A 23,221-nucleotide genomic window follows, 5' to 3' on the forward strand; every position below is an offset into this window, starting at 1 on the left:
GGCTCAAAGTGCACTCGACTTTTTTATGATTAGTTCGAGGGCAACACATGAGTCGTCTTAGCATATTGCTTCAAAGAGGTCTCGTTCGCATCGCTCTCTTGCAAAATTTTTTGGATGCGCTGTCAGAATACGCCATCACAAAGAGAACTTTAAGCAGTTCAAAGTCATATTTCTGCTTTAAAGCAGAATGCAACTCAGATTCGAGGGATGGCGGAGACTTTCCTTCGTCTTCAACAGGTTATCTCAGCTAAACCCAAACACCGGGACTCTCGAAGCAGATCAACGTGCCTTCAAAACCAAGAGAGCTCACATTTGACCGACCAGGTAAAGTTTCCACCGCGGGTTCTGCCCGATTAGCAAGACCTCTCGCAGAAGATGGCCAAGTGGCTCTCCTTCGTTGCAGACTATAACTTTGAGGTGAAGTATAAGCAAGGAAAGAAAAATGCATTGGATGATGCGTTGTCAAGCAGACCAGATTATGAGCCTGCTCATGTCATGACGGTGACGTCGTTAGTGACGAGATTGATCCGCGCTCCATACGCGAGTGATGGTATGTGTGTAGCGCCGCTACATCTCTCGGTAGCAAGGGTTTTGGTAACTTGACCAAGAAATTGTCGGCGCGATTGCGCTCACGGTCACACACCGATATTTGTTGGATGACTGGATGCTGTATTCGAGCACCGATTCAACGGATACGCCACACATTGTGATATCTTAAGATAAAGATTTGAAATACCAAATACTCTATGAGACCCGCGACACCCATCATCTCGGTCGTGAGATAACGTACGACCCTTTCAAATGCGGCGGCGCCACTGGTCAGTTTACCGGTACCCTCCGGGTGCTGGCAGTCTATGAAGTATGGACTTTAGGTTTGGAGTGCCGAAGGACTCGGCGGGCAGCACGGGTGTAGTGATCTTTGTGGACCGTTTGAGCAAGACGACTCATCGTGCGGTGGTGTCGGACACCATCGACGGCGTCGATACAGCGACGCTGTTTGTGGATCGTGTCTTTCGACAACATGGACTCCCGGAGTCAATTCTTCATTAACAGAGACCCACGCCTCACTTGAAAGATTTGGTAGACAATCTTCAGGGTGCAGGGCACTAAATTTACTATGTCAACAGTGGACCATCCACAGATCGATGGTCAAACGCAGCGCGTGGATCGCGTCGTTGAAGCATCTGCGCTGAGACGTCGAAGCGCTGGGGCACTGTGCTGCCACGCGTAGCGTTTGCTCTGAACAGTATAGTGCATTCATCAACTAGCTACACGGTGTTCTACGTGAATGGGCTTGTTAATCCTCGCGTCCCGCTGACGCCGCTATCTCCTGGCTTAGTGTGACGAACGTTTGAGTACGTTTACTGTTGCTGCCGCGTCAAACGGATGCGTCTGTTGGTGGGAAGGAATAGCTGAACGGCTTGCTGATGTCAGCCCCCTCACTGTCCGCAAAGAAGTCGATGACCTCCTATCTAGTAGACTGAGTGTCCTACGACACGTTTGAGATGAGATGGCTCAGCGTAGACATGCAGAAAGAATATTCAGATGGAAGAAGCAGAAGAATTGTTGAAAATTTTGAGGTCGGAGACTTGGATTTATCCAATGCTTAAGACAAAGCTCCGTGATTAGTTTCATATCGAGAAATATAATCAGCACAAAGACACGCTTGGCTTTGTTAAGGAAAAGCTACAAAAATAGCACCATCAATCTGGTACCTTTCATCTTCGTTTCGACTTGTCACCAGTTCCTGCAGGTCCGCGAGAGACCGCACATGGTGGTGAGTTGAGCGGCTCTTAGCGAATCCCTTTAGATCAGGGTGGATAGTTGATTATTATTTGCTGGAGCTCAAATGTCGCGCGTGCCATTGGCGATCAAAGCGTGGGCATCATCTAGTTTGCCGCTTGACTCGGGGCCTTGCGTATATGCGAAACCTTCCGAGAAGAGTGCGCACCCACACTGTGTTATATTGGGCTTGATCAAGCCGTACCAGATCCGGCGCAAGTGAACGCAAAAGCGTTTGCGCTGGAGCGGTCCACAAGCACTCGACCACCAAGAACCTGAACCAGCAACTGGTTTTGAGCACGGAATGCAACGATCACCATCTCCAACGGCGCCAAGCGCTCCATTATCGCATGGAGCAACGCATACGTCTGCTCACCGGCTAGGATCAGCTTCGACAGAGTGCGATAGTCCTCGACGTTAAGCAGCCGGTGCACAACGTGCTCCAAAGCTCTTGAGGTCTTCCGCGCAGCGGTATGCGATCCCAGCATGACGCTCAAGAGCTCAAAGTGCATCGCAAGTCACCGGACGGTAATCGACTCAGTCGTCGTCATCCACCGCCGACTCTTCTAGACGAGAATGGTGGTGCCCACCATCGCGTGGAACGTCTCGTGGGTCGACGTCGTCGCCAGGGTTAAGCCAAGTATCTTGTGAAGTGGCGGGGATACCCCGACTTCGAGAACTCGTGGGAGTCTGAAGTGCCACTTCGGCAAGACTGCCCAGACATCGTAGACGCTTATGATCAAAGGGATCATGGCAGTTCACGTGGTCGTACGCCCCGCACTTCTCGACAATAGTCAGCGAAGGTGAATAACCATGAGATGGGCTTAAGCAATGGCTCTGAGCTGCTGCGGTCGCAGACTCACCCGAGTGAGAGACCACAGAGCTCGCGGGAGCGTGAGTGATCAACCCATACGCCGCAGGGCAACAATCCGAAGAAGTCGGCGACGCGCCTTGATTATGGCAAACTTATGGCGTTCCATACGCGTGTCTACCTCCCTGTGGCTCAAGTGTACGTTGTGTGTCGAAAATAATTTCTGATGCCGCTGCATCCATCGCTCATAGAGCTCTTCGTCATCTGCAGCGTTTCGCCAGGGACGAGCACCATAGGAATGCCCACATCGCGAGTACAGGAGCACCCCCAACTGCTGCTCCTGTGCGTCGTCGAGGCGATTGGTAGCAATACCACTTCCCCCGGAAGTCGAGAATTCAGGGAATGGGCACGGTGTCCGCAAGGTTCCAGCTGGGTTCACATAGCGCCGTTGGCGCACCGCATCCTCCTTGTCTTCCCAAGCTGGGAAAGGATTATCCGGCTCGTAGTCGACTCCCTCCGAATCCTCGACGTGGAAATCCGTCGCCCGGGGTGGGCGCGGTGCGTGGCGCTCGGTTGCCGAGGGGTTAGGATGTTCTGTTAAGCCGCGGAATTAGTGTCCGGACATACACATCGTGCAGAAGAAGAAGGGCTTTACCCGCGGGCGCCATTCGGAATCAGTAAGGATGAGTGTTTTACGTTTCAAAGACACAGGTCTCATCAGGCGGAGAATGCTTAAAGATGACCTGAAAACGTTACGGTGTCTCAGACGCCCAAGCCTCGTACGAGGCAACAGTAAGATATAAATTGTGGATATTCACAATATGAATGGGACGGGGTTACGCGTACCCTTGTAGGAAAGTGCAGGTCACATAAGATTGTGTGGTCGTACATAGTTGTGAATTACACAAGTTGTTGTAATCACACCATGGTGTGACTACACCGTAACAAGAAGCCACAACGTGGCAGGATCGCCAGTAGTGATGCCTATTATTTAGATTTGAAAATCAGAAAATTCTCAGGGTTTTAGATATTGGCGGCTCTGCTGCAACTAAAACAATTGAATACGGTTCCACTTTTGAACGAACGAGCGTCTTAATCATGTTAAGGTTTTAAGTACTTGCAGGTAACGGATTGTGATCCGCTACACTGGTTCTGTTTTTTGTAAAGAACATAAGGTCGGTGACTTCCTTTTTTTCAAAGCAAAGAGCTACGGCAGCCTCGCTGCACATGATGTCAAAAGCCTGTAGAAAGTTACAGCTCGGCTGTATCTCTGCTGATGCAGTAGACGCTTTGCGGAAAGTCAAAGCAAAATTGAGTCAGTATTTCCTGAAATATTTAAAAAATAAAGAAGAGTATTCTGAAAGACTTTCCGCATTATGTCGGGTCAGGAAGAATGTTAAATGTACCGCATGAATCAATGACGGCCCTACCCTCATACAGATTTTTGACGTGCAAATATAAGTGAATTTGAATACATTGTTCCACTGTAATATAGCATTAACTAAGCCGTAAGTCATCCCAAATAAATCCCCTCAAGCGAGTAGTTAAGTGTCGCATCTCAATCCGGTGTGGGCTCCTAATCATCAATAATGACAGCAAGTTGTGTGTTAAGCATATCTGTGCTGTTATACAACTCATGTTGAGACAAAAGGCATAGATATAAATTTGTAAACACGCTCGAATCGGCTAAATAACGAAACATCTGAATTATAAGGAACCTTGCATGCCAAATCCTGAAACGCAACACAATTTGAGCCCGATTTTGGCTCTAGTTGGCTCCGAATAAAAATTCACGGTCAGGTTGCGGCTCGGAAATGGTCATTACTCGTTTTACACCGCGAGAAAGCGGTGGTAGGACATATCTCAGAGTGATCTAACTTATGTCGAGCATTAAGATCGTTGAGGTTCGATGTGGGAGAATAGCTTATCCTATGAACTCGAGGTTGTGATAGCAATTCGCTCAGCTCTGCTCCAACACAGCAACACCGAATTAATCTAGCGGAGAAATTGCGCGACTATTGACACTATCATGAGGCCCTTGGATAATCGGGTCTCAAGTCAGAAAGTATTTAAGCGACAGACCTTGCGCATTTTCACTCACCACCAGGTCTATCGTGTATAGCCACAGGTTGGATGTATCCCTAGTAATAAAATGCTGAACATTTTCAGCGAGCTGATAAGTTATATAGCTGAGGTGACGCCAAATCGTTTCTGGGGTTGGCAATTGTTACCATATCCAAGAATGGTTTCTGCACAGGTACGAGATCTATGCACTGCGACCTGTCTAAACCGCAGTGAAGATTGCATTCGGTGCCAAAGATGATTTCGATCTTTGAGTGTCGGTTGGTAGGGCAAAGCTTTTTTAGCACACATTCTGCGATGGGCCTCAGCCGGGGTGACAATGTAGACCGAAAAATGCAATATCCTTGTATTTGCGAGTGTAACACTGGCGGGGTGTACATAACATTCATGCCCTGTATGTTCTCTTCACTCTCGATTGAAATTTTACAGCGAAACAAACCCGAAAGAATAGCCGATCTACAAGCCCTCATGGTTGTTTAGAGTCTTAGTTGGCTTAAATCTTCTTTCTCACTGAGTGCTATTGTACCTTGTGGGGATCGAGGCCAATAAAATAAGCTCTAATAAAAAAGCAATCTTATCTACGAGAAGTAAGACTTGAAGATTAGGTTTGCTACTGGTGTGTCGGTCTATGTGAACCCATGAAGCCGTGAGGCACCCTGATCACACCAGAGTTGACGTGCAACTATGCATGACATTAAAATAAAAACGAGTCACGATTCTGGAAGTCCAACTTTTTGAAACTCCTCGCAGAAGGGATACTCGTTAGCATACTGACGTTTTTTCTGATCCGTGAGATTAAGTTTCGATTACTCTAGTGCATGAGGATCGGTTTTAACATGGGTATATGACGCGACTAGACTGCACGAGCCTTTGATTGACTGGTAGACAATAGCGAGTAGTACCACGCACTTTCTACCCAGTCGAGCTTTGATGAATCAAAGGTCTACCTCTCCAAGCTTGTCAAATCTCTTTTGACGCTGGATCAAAGCTGCGATAACTTAAGTGCAGGACACGAATCTTCCTTTAATTTTCTGCTGCAATATTTCCTTACATCTTTCACCGAATGTCGACAGGTAATGTTGATTATGATCCGCCAAATCCAAGCATATCTGGACACAGCCAGCCTTGAGCTGAAAGATCCAGATTGCACCTTTACTAGACAAATAATGCGACTCTTTGCTGCAGTATCCATAGTTAAACTAACCATGGATAAGGTAATAAAAAATTGTAGGCCTGACGTTAGTATTTTTTTCGAAATCAGTCCATGCTAATCATACTCTTTAGTATGGTCACTTAGATTGACACTCCGAATGGCTATAGTAGAAATAGTACAATGTGTGCGTACGTTACATACTAGATATTGGTTATTTGGAATCCCATAAAGAAAAGCTCCAACCGAAGCCTCACATAGCGTGTAACTCGTATCTCTCCTAGTGGAGATTTGATAAATTATACAGTCCTCTTTGCTAGAATACAAAGAGCTATTAGCAAGGGCACGACGCAGCAACAGCTCTTGTCCAGGGCATAGTATGTCTTAGAGTGTTAGCAAGAGAATTGCTTGGCAGAGCTTGGAGGTAGAAGAGGCTGTGAACCACAGCTTTTAAATGTGACAAAAGTACCGGTTTCATTGCGGTATACAGAAAGAGTCTAGATTTTTTACTAAAGTTTATCGAGGTTTCGCTGGTATATCGCTATAGGCAAGTGTTTACAGCTGCGTGCACGGGTCTTTCTGAAAAAGGGCAGCTGGTTTTAAGTCAAGACACTTTGGAGACGCAGCGAAGCAAATGAGTGTAGGGTAGAAGAAGGTCTATAACTAATTATGAGCGATGTGACAGTATAGCGTGACCGAGGAAAACTTTATCTTTTTCACTAACGCGAAAAAGCTCTTCCAGTCCGACGCGCTTTTATTAAAGAGATCGCTTAATGATGAGATCACAGAACTGAAGCTGATGCTTCATCGAAGAAATTAAGTGCGAAGAGTGGAGAGGTTGTGCTTTAATTTCTATCAAATAATTGCTCCTCTTTGTTCAAGAGGTACCACAAGAGACCAACCACGAGTGTTGTCTCGTGACCGGTGCATGCGTCATGAGATTGACCTGGTACCGATTCTCAAATATTACGTAAACCATCCATGGACGATATTTAAGGATCAGCGTCGCAATTAAAGGAATTATAAATATTTTGGACCGTGTGGGTGAGATGGCTCATCTCGCTGCTGTCAGTGCTACTGTCGCCGAGGTATAGCCAGGGTTTTCTCGAAACGGTCTTTTGTTATAACGGCTTGCCATTCATTGCAATGAGTCAAGTGACCAAGTTTAGGTTACAAGAAGTTCCCATCCTTGCCATCCTTGCCATCAGAGTCACTCAGCACTTCAAAACCTAATTTGATATGACAAACTTCGAATTTGGCGTCTAACTTTCTCATGATACCTGGTGAAGCTATTATTTGGTGTAGCGAGATAGTAAGATATTCTGATGTGGAAGAATGCTTTCGAGCATATGTGAGACCGTAGCGTACTTTTAAAAAGTTGTGGTGACTCAAAGATAGATTGCAAAACAGACAGCTCATATATGTACTGTCATCTAGAGTACTTACAGTTGGTATTGTACGGTATTCATGTCACACTTGGTGTAATTGCTCGATATATGATATTTATGAACTTCGAGAAAAAGAGGTCCGAGATATACGAGGATGATCAGAAAGAGAGTCAGTTCGAGACTGACGTTATATACGTTTGTTGAGTATTAGCCCAGATAAACTTAATTCCAAATACGTGAGCTCTCGAGATAGCAGTCGCGTTTATTTTCTGAAAGGCTCTCGGGTCCGCTCCTGGTTGGAGCGCACAAAACTGCGTCTGTTTACGCGTACTTTCATAGTCAAAGCTTTCTCTGCGCAATGTGCAACCCTAATGCATTAGTGCTTCCCTTATCACATATATGATTACAATAATTAAGGAATAGCCTTTATAAGAGTGGAACAACATTTCAGATAATCTGGATATGAATAATCTCGTATTACACAGATTCTAAGTTTAGAATGCCGCAAGAAAGCTTGAGTGACTCGATCTCCAAGCGCGTTGCGGGACTACACGCAGGTAGCAGTAGCAACGTAGGCGAGGGTATAGATTTGGAAGAGCTTATCGAGCGCAATCGTTGCCACGAGGACTATTACAAGCTGGAAAAGTGCCTTGCGGACACCGACCGAGACTGGAGAAAGTGTCAAGAGCAAGTTAAGAAGCTTAAACAGTGCAATGACCGCACAAACCAGCTGCGCAAGGCTCAGAGGGCTGCCATGAATACAAAGTAATCATTGCGTCAAACCTTTCGTTCTGCTTCCTTATTTACGCAACTACCAAGCCCAAACACCTAGTTGTCTCTAACTGAAACTAAATCTTCTAATCCGAATATATAAAACGAAGTGAATTAGAGACAAAAAAGTTAAAAGGGAGCTTCAACCGTTCTACCTTCGCCGCCCGCATCATCTGTATTGGTGCTGCCCTCCGGCGCTTCTTGCTCGTCTGACACATACCAGCCATCCATGGTGTCAATATCCATTGCAGTATCCTCGTCTCTGCCTTCCTCCTCCATGGCGAGTCTAGCGTACTCGGCACGAGCATACCGATCCCAATCTCTGTACCACAGAAGTACTTGAGCAACAACTTAACAATATCAAAATTTAAATAGTTAAAAACGTACGTGAGCTCTGGCTCTGCGAGTTGCTGACGCAGAAGAAATGGGTCACGTTGTTCAAACTCGATAAACTTGCTGAGATTAAACAGCACGTTAAAGAATACGCCAGACACACGAATTTTGTCCGGACGAATAAAATCTTTGTGATAAAATTCACCCTCCTTCTCAGGGTGCAATAAATCCGACATCTGACACAAAATATCTTCAAACGGCACCACCTCGTGACCAAGACATCCCATGCGGTGAATCTGACGTTTGTAAAATATGCGCATTTCATCGGCGCGCAAAACGCCATCCTCGTTTGTGTCAATGAGCTCAAACCAATATCTTATACTAACGGGATTTGCTTTATCTTCTTCCGAAAGCATAAAATCTACAATTAAGTAATTCATTTAGTCCTGGTGAAATGCTGCATGATAAGGTAGTTAGTATCGCCACTTACAAATGAAGTCTTCATAGCTCATTTTCTTCTTTTCCTCGGTAGTCAGGGTTTGGACGCGGGCAAATGGACGTCGCCCCCGTTCAAAAATACGATCCACAATGATACGTGTAAGGGCGTGGCCACCATAGCGCACGAGGTCGTCAGGACTTAAAAGAAAGTCATGATCGGTGTCCAGCTCCCAGAATTTACAATACAACACGTAAAAATGTTCATAGGAGAAGTACGAATTCACCTGTTGATCGGCAGACAATTATATCTCAACTTTTTACATCAAATAAATGAAGGAGTACACTTACGCACCTTATTGATGTCTTCCTCCTCATCAACTGTGTTAAATGCGCTAATCAGATTGCTGCGTCTTAGCTTACGCAGCGTGATTCGGCCGCTACTGTCTCTATCGACGGAATAAAATATCCGCACAACTACCGTTAAGGCTGAATTTTGGCAGTCACACGAAAAACATTTTCATGAACAACTAAAGTACTCTCACATACCAGCACTAAACCTACCATATTTTTCCTGAAACTCAGGAGTACCCCCCAGAAACTCTAACCCAGGATGATACTTTAAAAGCTCTGTTAATATCATAAAAAATAATGTTGACAAGCGCGTAAGTCCTTAACTTCATCACAGCCTTTATCCGGGACGCACCATGTAAGAATGGAGCGAAGTCGTCTCGCTCTATATAGTCGTTTTTCGGATTTTTCACCTATATCAGAAGCCGCAACACTCATTACTTCCTGTTTACGAAGCGACCAAAGTAGAAAAATAGCAGCACATACTACTCGATAGAATCGTTCCACACTATCGCACGGAGCCATCTCCCGCATCCAGTAGCTCTCGAAAATATCTTTAGTAATGCGGCGCGGCGCTACATCACCATCAGCGCTCGTAGGACTACCTGTGCTGAACGCATCTTCTGCTGTCGAGCTATAGGATGACTTTAATGTGTTTTCTTCTGCTGATCCACACGTTGCAAGAATACGGCGGAAAAAAGGCGCATTGAAAAACGATGGAAATCCGCACAGATCCTTGGTTATGGCCACAAAATCCTCTACCTTCATACCCTCTGGAAAATCACAAAAGCGGGCCTCGATATCTATTGCCTTATGCATTATAGCGTCCCTGGACAAGCCACGCAGTCGACCGCGTCTGTTCTCGCCAGGGGTATAAAACCTGGGAAGCTGAGCGTATTTAATTGGCTCCTCGGTCATGGGGTGATCAGACTGACCAATTGCTGCCGCATTGGCCAGACTATCCTTCACTACTTGTTGCTCCTGTTCCCCTTCCATCGTTTCGTCCGTGTTGGTAAGCGTTGCGTCTACGGCGGGGACTGAAGTTTTGTCATGGTCTTGGACTAATACAGTCTCTTCAGCACTTTTTCGTTCGTTGCCGCTAGCAGCTTCGCAATCACCAGAAATCATGTCTACATCTTCTGACGATATTAACTTCTCCACTTTGTTCACTTCTACGTCAGCTGGAGCCATCACTGCTGTTGGTGTAGCATTGTGAAGCTCATCTCCAAAAAGACTGACTAAATGCTGATGACGTTTACGCGAGCTGGGACTGCCGACTGAACCAGGACTGAGAAACCCGAGCTGATAATTAGGCGGTCGTTTAGGGCTTCGCGAAGGCGAATCTGCCCCACTAGTTACCGCGTTAGCTGTGGCCAGTAATGTGTCTAAATTAAGCTCCTTGCCCTGGCGAAGGTCGGCCACCATGTTCTGAATCATCTCCTTTGTACAGTCCACGTTCAGCCACTGGCGAAATAATTCTTCCATTTTCATCCGACCCGCGGGGCACAAATGAGCACTTTCAATTTCTGACAGACGCAAGGAATCAGGGCCTGTGCCACTCGAACTTGTGGGAGACGTCATCGCCGCGTCCGAAGTCTCCACTCCAACAGTCATACGAGCGTCTTGAACCGAAAAATAGTGCAACTAGCACTCTTTCAAACAGGTAGCTCAACTGACTTGCCTTAATATGGGCGAGTACGAAGGGTAAGTCAGTAGTACAGATGATAAAGCGAGGACGGGTCCTCTTGATCCTTCTTCGTGTCTAGTAGTCCGACGTCTACCCGCCTCCCTTCCTGCATGTGTAGGCCACACCAAATGTATAACAATTGGTCGAATAAGCTGGAGATGATAATTTGGCCAATCCAAGCGGATCCGGTTAGGGGATATGAATTGTGATGACTGTCTCAGTACTTCAAGCAAACAAAATAGAGGTTTTTGTGATAAAACACCGAAACATCACGAAATACTTTGAAACATTATCCCTTCGTAAAAAGTTAATTGACTTAAGGTTTGACATCGTACATTTTCAAATATGCTTTGTCATCGATGTTGGTGATGAACTGTCTTTGCAGTTCCAATTCAGCTCGTCAAAGCGCTCGTTTTCTAGCGCAGCTCCGCCGATGTTTGTAGTCCCAAATCAAACGTATTGAAACACTGCAAAGGCTTTCGCGTACCGAGTTCGGCGAGCTATCGTGGTGCATCTTTTTGTAAAATTACTTGCCAAGCTCCGAGCGCACAAACAATCCAGAGATTGCTGCCAAGGATTTGTCGGCAAACATGTTGTTCGTACAGACACCGCCATCCATCTCCGTCTATACAAAAGGATAGGTCTGTGTAAAATTTCATATGCAAGATTTGTGCACCGACTATCTGATTTGGAATCACAATGTAAATCACAAGTACTGGTAACTGATACTTTCGAAGTTTACCCTTAGTCTTAGGTCAAATAATCGATTCGGGACCAACTTATAGCTTATTTTACATGAAGCAATGGTTCAGATTATATCTTCATTTTTTTCTTATCCACACTGTCAGCTGAAGCCAACTACAAAGTACAAAGTCGACTTGTCACGCCTAAGTTTATGACGTGATTATACGCAAATACCGTGGAACTATCGAGTCTACTATAGGCTTGCGAAATTAATGCAGATTTCTATTTGCCGTACAGCACATCAGTGATCAGTTTGTTTCTACTGAAGCCTTGATTTCACAATGACATCTCCAAGAAGTTGAGTGCAGCTTTCAAAATAGGTTGCCTTCCAGCATGTTAATGTTGATGAGTTTGTTAGCGGTTTTGTTGAAGAAAATAGTACCATCAACAAAAAGAATTGTCCTCTAATTGTATATTTAGTAGTTATCGAGACGAAATGAAGCCTTGTAACGCATTCTGCCGATCCCGCGTTCTAGAGTCCGCAAACGTTGACATGTTCGTTCGGATAAATAAGTCAAACAAGCTTCAGAACGCGACGTAAGAGCAAAATCTCGGCCAGGCACAATCAAAACAGAGATTAATGATATCGAACAACATGAAGTGCCAATATATTAAGTCGTGGCGACTCATTTGCAAATTGGAATGGCATTATACATCTTGCTGGATCACAAAGATTGTGATCACCCTCTAGCGCATCATAATACTTACGCTCGACGAAAAGACGACGAAACGCGATGTCGGGCTGTATAAGAGCAGATTGCCTTACAAGTTGGGTGTAGAGATCTGGTGTCTTTGATGCGATGCGCAAAGGAGCCGGCACAATTTATTTTGATCCAGTGGAGTTCAGTCATTCTCTTAAGAGACGATAAATAATCTCTTCAAGTTGATCTTCGTTGAAATTTTTCAATCTGAATGAGTCTAGGGTTCGGGGGTTTTGCTTTTAAATTGATAAAACGTACTGTTTCCTAGTATACATGTAGACGCGGTGACTCATTCATATCTGGTCTTCATGAACACATTATGAAACACACGTATGAAGTGTCTTGCTCAGTTGAAAATTTGTATTAATCATAGTTTATACAAGAAATGACTTCTCAATTGTATTAAGCTAACAATAGACACTATACAGTATCAACTCTAATATACAATCTAATGATACGTGAAGAAAAGAAGTTAAGGATACATCATCTCAAAATCTTATGATCAGAAGTCAAAAGATCAAAAGATTCGGTCGGGGGATGTGACTCCTGATTCGAAGCCTTCGTCAACCCCAAACATCAAGAAATCGCTTCCTAACTTCGACTGTTGTGGAACTCGAACCCTCACTCATCAAATTGGAGCCACCATTCTAAACCAATGAGCCAATTGGGGTCGCGTCTATGAGCACGTCAGCGGTTGACCGCATCAGCAGGAACAACGGCCGCCGGAGCGGGAAATGCAGACGTCAGAGGCAACGAAGAGAGAGGAGGATGCGACGGCGTAATCGGATGAGTGCCTGGCGATGAGCCAGTTGAAGGTCTAAGGCCAGCGCAGGAGTCTGAGCAAGATAAGTCGACCGTAACCCGGCTGGATACTGCGTGTGGGTCCAGGATTCGAGCCAATTACAACGCAATTGGACTGATCGTTGGGAAATGGCGTTGAGAGCCACGACAGAGAATACTTCCTCTTTAGATGAGGGAAGTTTTGATGGCCGAGAATTTAGTCAATTTATAAAAGGGTGTCACAGCGCGTCGCGCTTGTAATCTGCAAGCCGGAAACCGCACGCGAGACATGACAGTAACTTGCAAAAAGCGAGATGGCGCTTCACACACGCGTTGTGGCTCAACTGTCAGTTGTACAGCGAAGAATGTATTCGGTGCCGCTGTTCCCATCGCTCAAAGAGTTCCTCATCAGCTGCAGCGGTTTCACCAGGTGCGAACACCACAGGAATCGTCTAAATCGCTGGTACAGGAGCGCATTTTTTTGAGAGCGAAGTCGAGCGCGGTTTCTATCCATTGGGTTTACTTGTAGTACCAAGATGCGAGCTCGGAGAGTTTTTCGTTCATCAGGCTCAGCTTGTTTTGTAGTCGGGTGCCCAACCACGTAGACGACTAACGATCGAGTGATCGCGCCCTCCGCTTCTGTAGCGGGATCCGCCGTCAGAAGCCGTATTCCACATGAGGGTCATGGAGCGACCGTGGATGCGCGCGCATAGGATATGCCTTGCGAACAGCATCAAGCTGCTGCTTTTATTTCTCGTCGAGGCCATTGGTAACAATATCACTTCACCCGGAAGTCAAGAGTTCGCAATTCGCGCACACCATCCGCAAGCTCCCTCGAGGCTCACGACGCGCCGCTGCACCTCGCCCTCTTCGTATTCCTATCCTGGGAAGGAGTATCCGACTCGTAGTCGACTTCCTCCAAATCTTAGACGTGGTATTCCATCACCCGTGGCAAGCGCGGTGCACGGCCGGGAGTAGACGTTGCGTCTGTGCTTTTGGTCGTGCGACCCTGTCGTTGTCAATGCGGTGCGCAACTCGGTTACTGAGAGCTTGGGCTGCGTTTTTCTTGAAGCCGCGGACGTGTTGTCCGAAGTTGCAACGCGTGCAGGAGACCAAGAAGGACTCTTCCCGCGGGCGTTCTCGAAACCAGCGAGGCTGGGCTCTCGACATAGAGCGGATTGAGCAGAGGATCCGTGAAGTAGGTCCTGGTGATGTTGTGGTGTCTTAGACACGCGCGACTCGTTCGAGGTGACAGTCGAAGGCGAACTGTAGGGGCTCACAATCTTGATGGGGGGTTTCACGTGCTCTGGTATGGAAGGTGTGGGTCACACAATGTGGTCTGAACACACAATGTTGAAAATTCGCATAAACAAGAAGTCAGTACGTGGCTGAACTGCTTGTAGTTATCCATTTGATTGGGTATTACTATGTAGATAGAAAAAACATAGATCCAGATATATGCGGCTTTTTCGCAAACAAAACCGAGTGAAACAGTTTATGTTCTGAACCCAAGAGTTAAATCAGCCTGGGTTAAGGTTGAATTCACTCTTGGATTGAGATCCGCTACACTCGTTCTGGTTCTAAGTATAGAACGAAGGTCACCAAGCTTTCCTCTAAGCGAAAGAGCTATGTCATATGAACTAAGCGTGCCTAGTTTTCGTGAGGATAGTATCATGTCCCACCTTTTACACAGATAAAGTATTTGCGGAATGACTACGACTGCATCTAATTGAAACGGAGTTGCCGCGCATTTTGCTCAGCGGAAGCTTCGATACAAAGAGTATGTGCTCACAATCACCCAGAGATTGGCTTTGTACGCACCTAAGTGCGGATTTGAAAGCCCTTTACGATAGTAGTGGTCTATATTTGCTTTGCTATCTAAGAGTGACATACACCTACGAACTTCTTCTCAGACATATAGTAAGTATACATACACCTTGTATCTCATAATTAAACTGCCTTTATTGTTTGACGCAACGGACCTAGTTCCTTTACTGTATAAATACCGATATATCAGTATTTAGAAAGATTCACAGTTATACAAAAGTACAATTGCAATGTGATAGTCCGCAATCATATAGTACTTGCTATGCAAAAGCTGAATTCTTACTAATTACCGGTATGTACCGAATGTGCGTGAGAAACTGCATTTCGTCATCTATGTATAAATCAAGATCACCTTCAAGGGGAAATGCAACTTTTAAACAGTCTATTTAATTAAAGCGGAAAGCTTTCGTGTCGTGGCTTCAGGAGCCTGTAAGCACGTATAGGTTTCGCAAGAATTTCATTTCTGGTGCTTGTGTGGACAAGAAAATAGTGTATTGAAGGATTTCCTGCATAATTCAAGAGTGAAGTAGAACGTATTGCGTTGTCATGAGCTCCGCTGCGGCCTCGAGCGCTTCGACCGAGAGCGATGTGGAGCTAATGCGTACAATTTTGGGCGAACATGTACCACAGAGCGTCATCTTAACGTGTCTGAATGCTTGTGCATTCGACGTCAGTGCTGCTTTGAATTGGTACTTTGCTGAGGTTGCGTCGTCTCCTACTAGTGCTTCTTCTTCCTCGGCTCCAGGGCAGCCATTGATACAGGGCGAGGCAACGCTCTCCTCTACTGTTCCCAGTATCCAGTCAGGTTTCAGTCTCACACTACATCCACGCGCATGGCAGGGAATGGTGAGCAAGTCGGAGGCCTATTACGCCACACTCACACGGGGAGATCCAGCTTACGATCAGCTTACACCCAGTAATGACAAATTCTTAACTATTCGTTTACGTAAACGTGGCTGGCGTACTGGAACTTATTTGGGGGTCCCATCGCCAGCCACTCAGAGACCCTTTTTCGCTAACGGAGATGTTGTGACGCTTGAATGCAATGGATTGTGGTTAAAAGCCAGCTCTCTTAATAAAATATTGCAATGGAAAGCGCCATCTGAAGACGACCGCAATAAATTTGTAATTCGCGGTCTGCCATTGGGAAAGAATTTAGCCCCCGGGGACTATTTCTTTCTTACGAGCTACAAGTGGAAGGATAAGGAAATAGTGCGCAAAGACGAGCGTCCTGTTGGTATTAGCAGCTACAATACGAATGTACATCGTTGTTTTTTGGGACTTGATCGTATCAAAACGTAAGTGCTTTAATATTTAAAGTTTGCTTAGTATGACCTCTATCTTTGTTGCTGCTTTCAGGGCAAATCAGCGCTTGTATCTATATGCAAAGCTGACGCAGAACGCCTTAAAGAGCTTGCCAAGATTCGACTACCCAGTTGGCTCTAAAAATGTTACGATTAACATAATGGGGGCGCCTGAGCCGTCTGGAAGTACCATTTTACCAGAACCTCCCCTTTCGGTGCGTTGCTGTCTTTATTATGAACAAACCTTAAGCTTAAGACGTTTTTTTGCCATTTTGATCTTTACCTGTGTTGTAGCGTCGAAAAGACTCAATTTCTGATGAGATTCAGATGATGCAGGTCAAAATTGAGCAAATGGAAATCATTATTGGCAAAGATGTGTCGCGCGATCGTCTCATCTATTTCCTAGATGGTGCGGGCGGAGACGTGCAGGTTGCACTAGAGCATTATTTCATGAGCGTGTCGGAAGAAACAGGACCTGAAATTACATCAGCCGTCACATCCCCTGTTTCGCCCTCATCAGCACAGGATCGGATGATGAAATCAGCAGCGGGTTTTGAGGATGCTCAGGCTCGTGTACATGCGGAAGCCAAAGCAAACCACAACTCGCGACCGCTTAGCCAGCTCATCTTAGGTATCCCATCCATATCGGATTCATTTTCCTCACCAAGCGTGAAGCCAATGACAATTCCACCTTGTGATGCCGTGTCAACACCTAATCGTGACATTCCGCTCACAGTTTTGGTTGACGCTACAAGTACTTTTGTTGGTGAACCTTTACCTGACATGTCCCCTTCTGTGCCCTCTCCGAGTTCTTCTCCTGCAACTTCTTTCTTTGATAATGACACTACTGTTGCCTCAATGTCTGCTCTTGGTGGGCGTCAAATTACCGAAGATAAAGAGTGCGTGGTGGCAATGGACTCTACAAATTATCAAGAGAAACAGCAAATGGATAATTTGGAGCAACAAGTAAACCAAGCAAAGCATCAAGTAAGTACTTCAAGGACCGATACAGAAGGGGGTAGTAGACGGGCTGAGGCGCTCACTATTCAAGATTTTGAGATGCTCAGTGTGCTTGGCAAAGGCAGTTTTGGTGCTGTAATGTTAGTGCGGTTCAAGAAGGATGGGCGAGTGTTTGCTCTTAAAATTATAAAAAAGAACAATATGGATCAGGCAGACGTACAAAATGCTATTGAAGAGCGACAAATTCTGCAACGAATTGATCATCCATACATTTGTGGGCTAATTTTTGCTTTTCAAACAAAGGAACGATTGTATCTCGGCATGAAGTACTACGCAGCTGGAGATTTGTTTTATCACTTGAATGTGAAAGGCCGACTAAGTGTACAGGACGCCAAACTGTATGGGGCAGAACTTGTGTTGGCCATTTCATATTTGCATGAACTAAACATACTTTATCGCGATCTCAAGCCTTCAAATGTTATGATTGATTCCGAAGGTCACATTGGCGTTGTCGACTTCGGCCTTTCCAAGCAGTATATATATGAAAGCAACTTCGGTGTGAAGACCTTGTCGGGTACAGCAGAGTATGTGGCCCCAGAAGCTCTTGCACAATCTGCTGATGGAACACGAAACTACGGCAAAGCATACGACTGGTGGAGCCTTGGTGTTGTAATTGTACGTGACTGTTCTTTGTACCTCATCTTGCTGTCAATTCTAATTTCTTAATTTTCATGCAGTATGAAATGCTTGTGGGCGAATCACCTTTTTACGACGAGAATGAGCATACGATGTTGAGTCGAATAGCGTACTCAGACGTCGTCTTTCCAACAGACTTTCCTGAAGACGCATACGACTTGGTCAAAGGTTTGCTGTGTAAAGACCCCAGTAAGCGGCTTGGATCGGATTCCCTAGGCGGAGTAGATGCTATCAAGCAGTGCCAATTCTTCGAGCTTATTGATTGGAATAAATTATTGAAACGAGAAGTAAAGGCTCATTGGACGCCAAAACTTAGTGGAGAGATTGATACAAGATACGTGGATCCAGAATTTATTGACGAAGGTCCACCTTCAGCTGCCTACGACCCAAGTGCTGATGCAGGCACGACGCCTAGCAAACGCTTCAGTCAATTTTCGTTTAATTACAATCTCGCATGAGATGCCACTCGAAACGGAATACACTGAAAGATGTTACGCAACCCTTATTTTGGTCTCGTGTTCAGGCATTCAGATTTCATGGGCTTATTCATGAGCGGCTGCTAGACCTTTTAAGTAACCTTTCATGATGGCGTTGATGACGCGAAAATTATGCAAATCGTGCCTTTTAGCTCTGGCAGATCTACGATAGTTTTGCGCATCGAATTCTCGACCTATTTGGCTTGAATACGGCGTAACAAAAGTCCGGTTATGGTGTAGATTTTCGTATGCTTGCTAGAGTCAAGTCCTGGATACTTGGTTCTCCACGAATGGTAGCTATTCTATCAATCATAACTTCACACAGCTTTTGAAGCTACTCTATGGTGATGTAAGCGGCGATTGCTGTTGCTACAATCATCAGGCCGGCAGAAATGACCTGCAGTAAGCCAAATGCCTACGGTGTCTCGTTAATTGTTAAAGAGGAGGCGGAACATATATAAGCGGCGTTGCACTTGAAGCACGGAATAGCAGTTTGGCGGCGCAGCGACGAATGCCAACGGGTCGTTTAGTCTGATATTTCAAATAGCATGGTGCTAATCAAGCCGAACATTGGGTAGAACCTCGAATTTCGGAAAACCTCTAGACTGTGATGCAGATGCCGTGCCGCATCTTACCATTAAATATATAAAGGTTTAGAAAACATATCCAGAACATATCTATTTCTGCAGTTTGATCAAGACACTATCAACATTCCCATTTCCAGATTAGCCCTGTGAATCCGAAGTCAAATTGTACTTCTTCCCTGTGACGAAATTTTAGAGAATTAGGTCTTATGACTTGCTTCTCTCACTCATGTCGTTCCAGCGCCGTCCTTCTGACGGCGTCCAAGTATCGTTGGAGTGCATCTCAGATGCACCGTGATAGTACTCTATCTTCTCTCAGAGGGAAATTGTTGTATAAATTAATCGACCCAATTCGCTGTCTCTTCTTTCTCGTTCGAGTGATGAAGTGTGGGCCTCATTCATTGTGGTATGTGTGCTACCCGTCGGCCGTTGGTTCTCAGCGGTATCCTCGATGGGTCTCCCACTTCGGAGCTCAGATGGGCCAATAGTAATAGTCCAGATTCATAGTACCCTAGTGGCGCACTCACCGCCCTTGTGTCTCCATATGCTGGCACATTCTCCTTTATTAAGTGTTTGGTCAGCTTCCTTAGCATTATTAGTCCGTTGCCATACGTCGTGATAGTTGACATTTGATTTACATCATGACGAAATCCGAACACTGCTCATATTGCCGTCGTGCGGAATGGGCTCAGTGAAAAGTCTGCTTATTCTCTACGCATGGAGTGCGCGAAATGCGTCAAGTATAGAAGCTTGAGTGTCACAAGAATTTCACAATCAGAATATATCGTCCTCATTATTAAACAACTTCACCGTTGAACTCCGAAAAACATTGCACACTTCTTCTGTTACTTCAAATTTTCGGCAGACGACATCTTGTGTAAAACGCTGCATGATGGGGCGTGTTGCAGAACTGCTTTTAGCGTCGATGAGGTCGAAAGCATCGAGAACTCTCTTGCGCAATCTGGAGCTACAGCTGAGCTGTGAGCAGCGCGGCCGAGCGCTCTAGCGGCCTAATTTGAATCTTTAGCGAGCTAGAGAGAATACCAACTAGAGCGAAGTAGCAAGGCTGTTCTGAATGCTCAATTATTGGGCGGACAATGGCTATAGCCTCTGCAAGATGTTATTTGCAATGAAGGCATAAAGTCACAACATAAACAACTATTGCTGAGCGACTTAGGAGTTTTGCTGCTATACATGTCGCTCAATGTAATGAGTCTGAGTAGTTCTCTCATCATTGCGTCAATAATAAAAAACTCGAACTGTCTGTGAATGATAAGCTTGCATTATTGTTCTTTACTGAAGGATAACGGACATTCTTTGGAGGTATCTCCAATCGGATTTTCGGATAATATTTACTCATGTATGAAATTACCATTTGATATGCATACCGACGTCCAAATGTCTTAAGGACCTCCCAAAATGCAAATCGACCCCAGCTTTTCGTGTGCGAACGTACAAACCACAGTATTGGTATGATGGAAGACGTCCGTGGAACATGTAGGCTTTCAATCTCACGCCAAGCAATGCAGATAGTTTTATGACTCGATATCAAGAAACATATATTATTTTGACTAATTACACTCAAATTTAATCATGAAATTGCAGAGCAAACCGATAATTAGTTACTCGGTACTCTCTCGGTTTCGCTTATTGGTGGAGCTCAAGAACTTACCTCTGTGCATTTGCTAACGCAAACTCTTTAAGAAAATCCCTATGCAAAGTGCACAGCAACTTGTTGCACTTCGTCAATTCTGATGATCGTGTCGTAAGAAGTCTGAAATAGCTGTAAGTACGGAACACAAGTTGTTCGATAATCTATCCTCGGGATGCCTGGAAACGCTTAGTAAACTTGTGTCTCCAGCGGCAGCACAATTGGTTTCGTTTACTGCTATAAGAAAGAGCTGACGAGAAAACTTCCTTAGCGCTCCAACCGAGAGTCGGTGAGACCTCAAATGCTAAATGTCCATCGTCCCGACGACATGGGCGGGAAAAGTTTCTCCCATTGGATGAGGGAGCAGAGTTGGCGTTGAAGTCGGCCATGCTCCAGAGGAGCTTAAGGGCTAAATTACTAAATCTTTTTCCTGTTTGTCTGCAGTACTGAAAGCAGGTCGTTAAGCATCTTTGAGTTTGCAATTACCCTTGATCTTGATGATGAGCTTTTTGCCATCGAAAGAAGCACTCGCTCAATTTTTGCTCCCGCACCTTCCTTTCGAACCGAACTATTGTCAGCAACTGAGAGTGCGCCTTATCTATGGATCTTCTACGTAGCGATTTCGCCCTTTATTCAATAAAGGTAATGAGTTGATTGCCGACTTTCTGGGATCTATAAAGCCACAACAATCGCAGCACTGTCTTTCAAATAGTCATCAAAAGATAGATAATCAGCTTGATTTCTTTCACCTAACACACATGGCCATCGTATTTAACCCAGTGTTTTTTTTTCATTTGAGCTGATCTAATACCGCTTTGCTTCGTTCCCCAGTTTCCTACAGTTCGTGCACTGACATACTTGCGCTCAGCGCTAGATGCGTTTGCTGTTTTTTAATTAGTATCACTAACAACTTTGGTATCTACCGCGTGACGTGCACTTCGTGTGCACCTTAACATCATCCTACCCTTTTGTTTTTTCGTCGCTAATAAAAAAGAAATAGGTTTACAAATCAGTAGCACGAAGTTGATAACGTTAAAGGCTTCGTAACGTCTTCATGTTCCAACCTGGCGCAATTGTTTAAAAACTTTCACCAATGTAAACAACTTTGCTGCAGGGATAGAAGAAGTTGCGTTTAAGATATCTCATGCTGTTCTGGAACCCATTGTATGTATCGTAAAACGAGTTTTCGCAGTTCACACTTCGTCGCATACTCCACTTCATGGTGTTTTTCATGTTCATTTCAAAATCACTAAGCCGAATGCGACGCTGCTCGAAGTTATTCAAGGCAAGAATGTTGGCTACGTCGGAAGGATCCTAAAATTAACAGCGTTCCGTGATGCCTTGATAAGGAACACTACGAATAAAGCTAATTTATGTAGCATAGTTGTCGATGAAAATTTGTCAGTCAAATTCTTGGCCAAGACGTCATGCACGGAAGTCATTGTTTGTTGGACTCATTACGTAGCAACGATGGAGCGAGAGGTGAAAGAAGAGTTGCGCAAGAAATCGAGCGATGAATGTCGGAAGTAGAAGGAAAACTGTAAAGTGATCGCTTAGCTCGACGAATCCATTATCTTTGCGATCTATCCGTCTAAACATGTCAGGTCATTGAATGACGTCATGGATTTACACGTAGACAAGGTCGTATTGACAACACTTCCGGAAATTGAAGGCAGTCTAGCCTTCTTTGATTTTCTGGATGAGGTTGAGCTTCTCGTGAGACTGGGCATAAAACAGTTCTGGATCTTGTAGTTTTGCCATATGCGACACGGCAAACCGCGATAAGCGGCGATACCTGCGCGGCAGGGGGAGAGCGTAACCAAAAGAGAAAGCTGTGGGCAAAGTTGTGACGGTAGCAAGAGCGGTAGAGAAATAAATGAATTTTCGGGCCCACTGTAATTTTTTCTAGCAGATTGAAAATGAAAACGTTTGATTCTGATCCAGTGATGCTGTAACTGCAAAAGATTTTTTTGCTTCTTGTTGAGCCTTCCCTGTAGCTTTCGTGCGGCATACGCCACAGAGCCATAGAACATGTTAAATCTATCGTCCGTTTGGGTTAAAAACTCAACGTCATGCACCAGCGTGATTTGTGTAACATTTCTTAACTCATGACAGGCTTAAGAACAAAGTAGGCGCAGGCGTTCTTTGCAAATCTGATAGCCACATACTTCGTGTATGATGCGGCATCTTGAAAGATATGAAAGCATCACTCGACCAGCGATTGGACTGCTCTAAATCCTATCGACGCTTCGACTCAAGTCGCGTAGCGCTCTAAGTGGCTTGCGAAGCGCTCTGTCACCAATCTGTGTCGCATCTACTTCGACACCAAAGCGTGTTCACCGGGCCGTTTCATTGGAAGATCCGGCATTAGTATATCTCGATTCTGCAATCACTTAAGGACTCCGAGTACTTTTTGCATTAGTACCGCATTGAGCACAAGGTCTGGCTTTGCTCCAGCAGCTTCGCGCTTGAGGGCGCTGTAAATTTTACTGACATCTATTTGACTACCTGAAGGTTAAGTCTGCGATCAAGAGTGAAACCGAGATCGTCCGGGCCAGGTACGTCCTGCAAAACCCTCTGGTAAATCTAAGACACGTCGAAGTTGAACATCAAGTTGTATTTACGATATATACAGAGGAAGTTCCAACAGCAGCATTTGGAGCCGTTTAATCAGCCCGTGTTGCGCTGGACCAAAACGTCGTACAGTA

General features: G+C 45.2%; 3 protein-coding genes across 3 annotated transcripts; 1 reads left to right on the forward strand and 2 right to left on the reverse strand.

Annotated features, from left to right (window-relative positions):
* Positions 1–4,758: 4,758 nt before the first annotated feature.
* Positions 4,759–5,145, reverse strand: PHALS_01831 (uncharacterized protein; the record flags this gene model as incomplete). The annotated part of the gene is made up of 1 exon (XM_024716298.1): positions 4,759–5,145. One exon carries the CDS (start codon positions 5,143–5,145, stop codon positions 4,759–4,761), a length of 387 nt encoding a protein of 128 aa, XP_024581911.1.
* A 2,896-nt stretch (positions 5,146–8,041) lies between these two features.
* On the reverse strand, positions 8,042–10,717 carry PHALS_01832 (serine threonine-protein phosphatase 2a regulatory subunit b subunit alpha-like; the record flags this gene model as incomplete). The annotated part of the gene is made up of 8 exons (XM_024716299.1): positions 8,042–8,070; positions 8,140–8,306; positions 8,372–8,738; positions 8,808–9,039; positions 9,108–9,241; positions 9,317–9,382; positions 9,459–9,516; positions 9,590–10,717. 8 exons carry the CDS (start codon positions 10,715–10,717, stop codon positions 8,042–8,044), a joined length of 2,181 nt encoding a protein of 726 aa, XP_024581912.1.
* A 4,671-nt stretch (positions 10,718–15,388) lies between these two features.
* Positions 15,389–18,260, forward strand: PHALS_01833 (agc akt protein kinase; the record flags this gene model as incomplete). Its single annotated transcript, XM_024716300.1, has 4 exons — positions 15,389–16,140; positions 16,202–16,361; positions 16,441–17,781; positions 17,844–18,260. The coding sequence occupies 4 exons, from the start codon at positions 15,389–15,391 to the stop codon at positions 18,258–18,260; spliced, it is 2,670 nt and encodes an 889-aa protein (XP_024581913.1).
* Positions 18,261–23,221: the final 4,961 nt, after the last annotated feature.

Source organism: Plasmopara halstedii (genome assembly GCF_900000015.1).
Source record: "Plasmopara halstedii genome assembly, contig: Scaffold_1594, whole genome shotgun sequence".
Taxonomy (NCBI): domain Eukaryota; phylum Oomycota; class Peronosporomycetes; order Peronosporales; family Peronosporaceae; genus Plasmopara; species Plasmopara halstedii.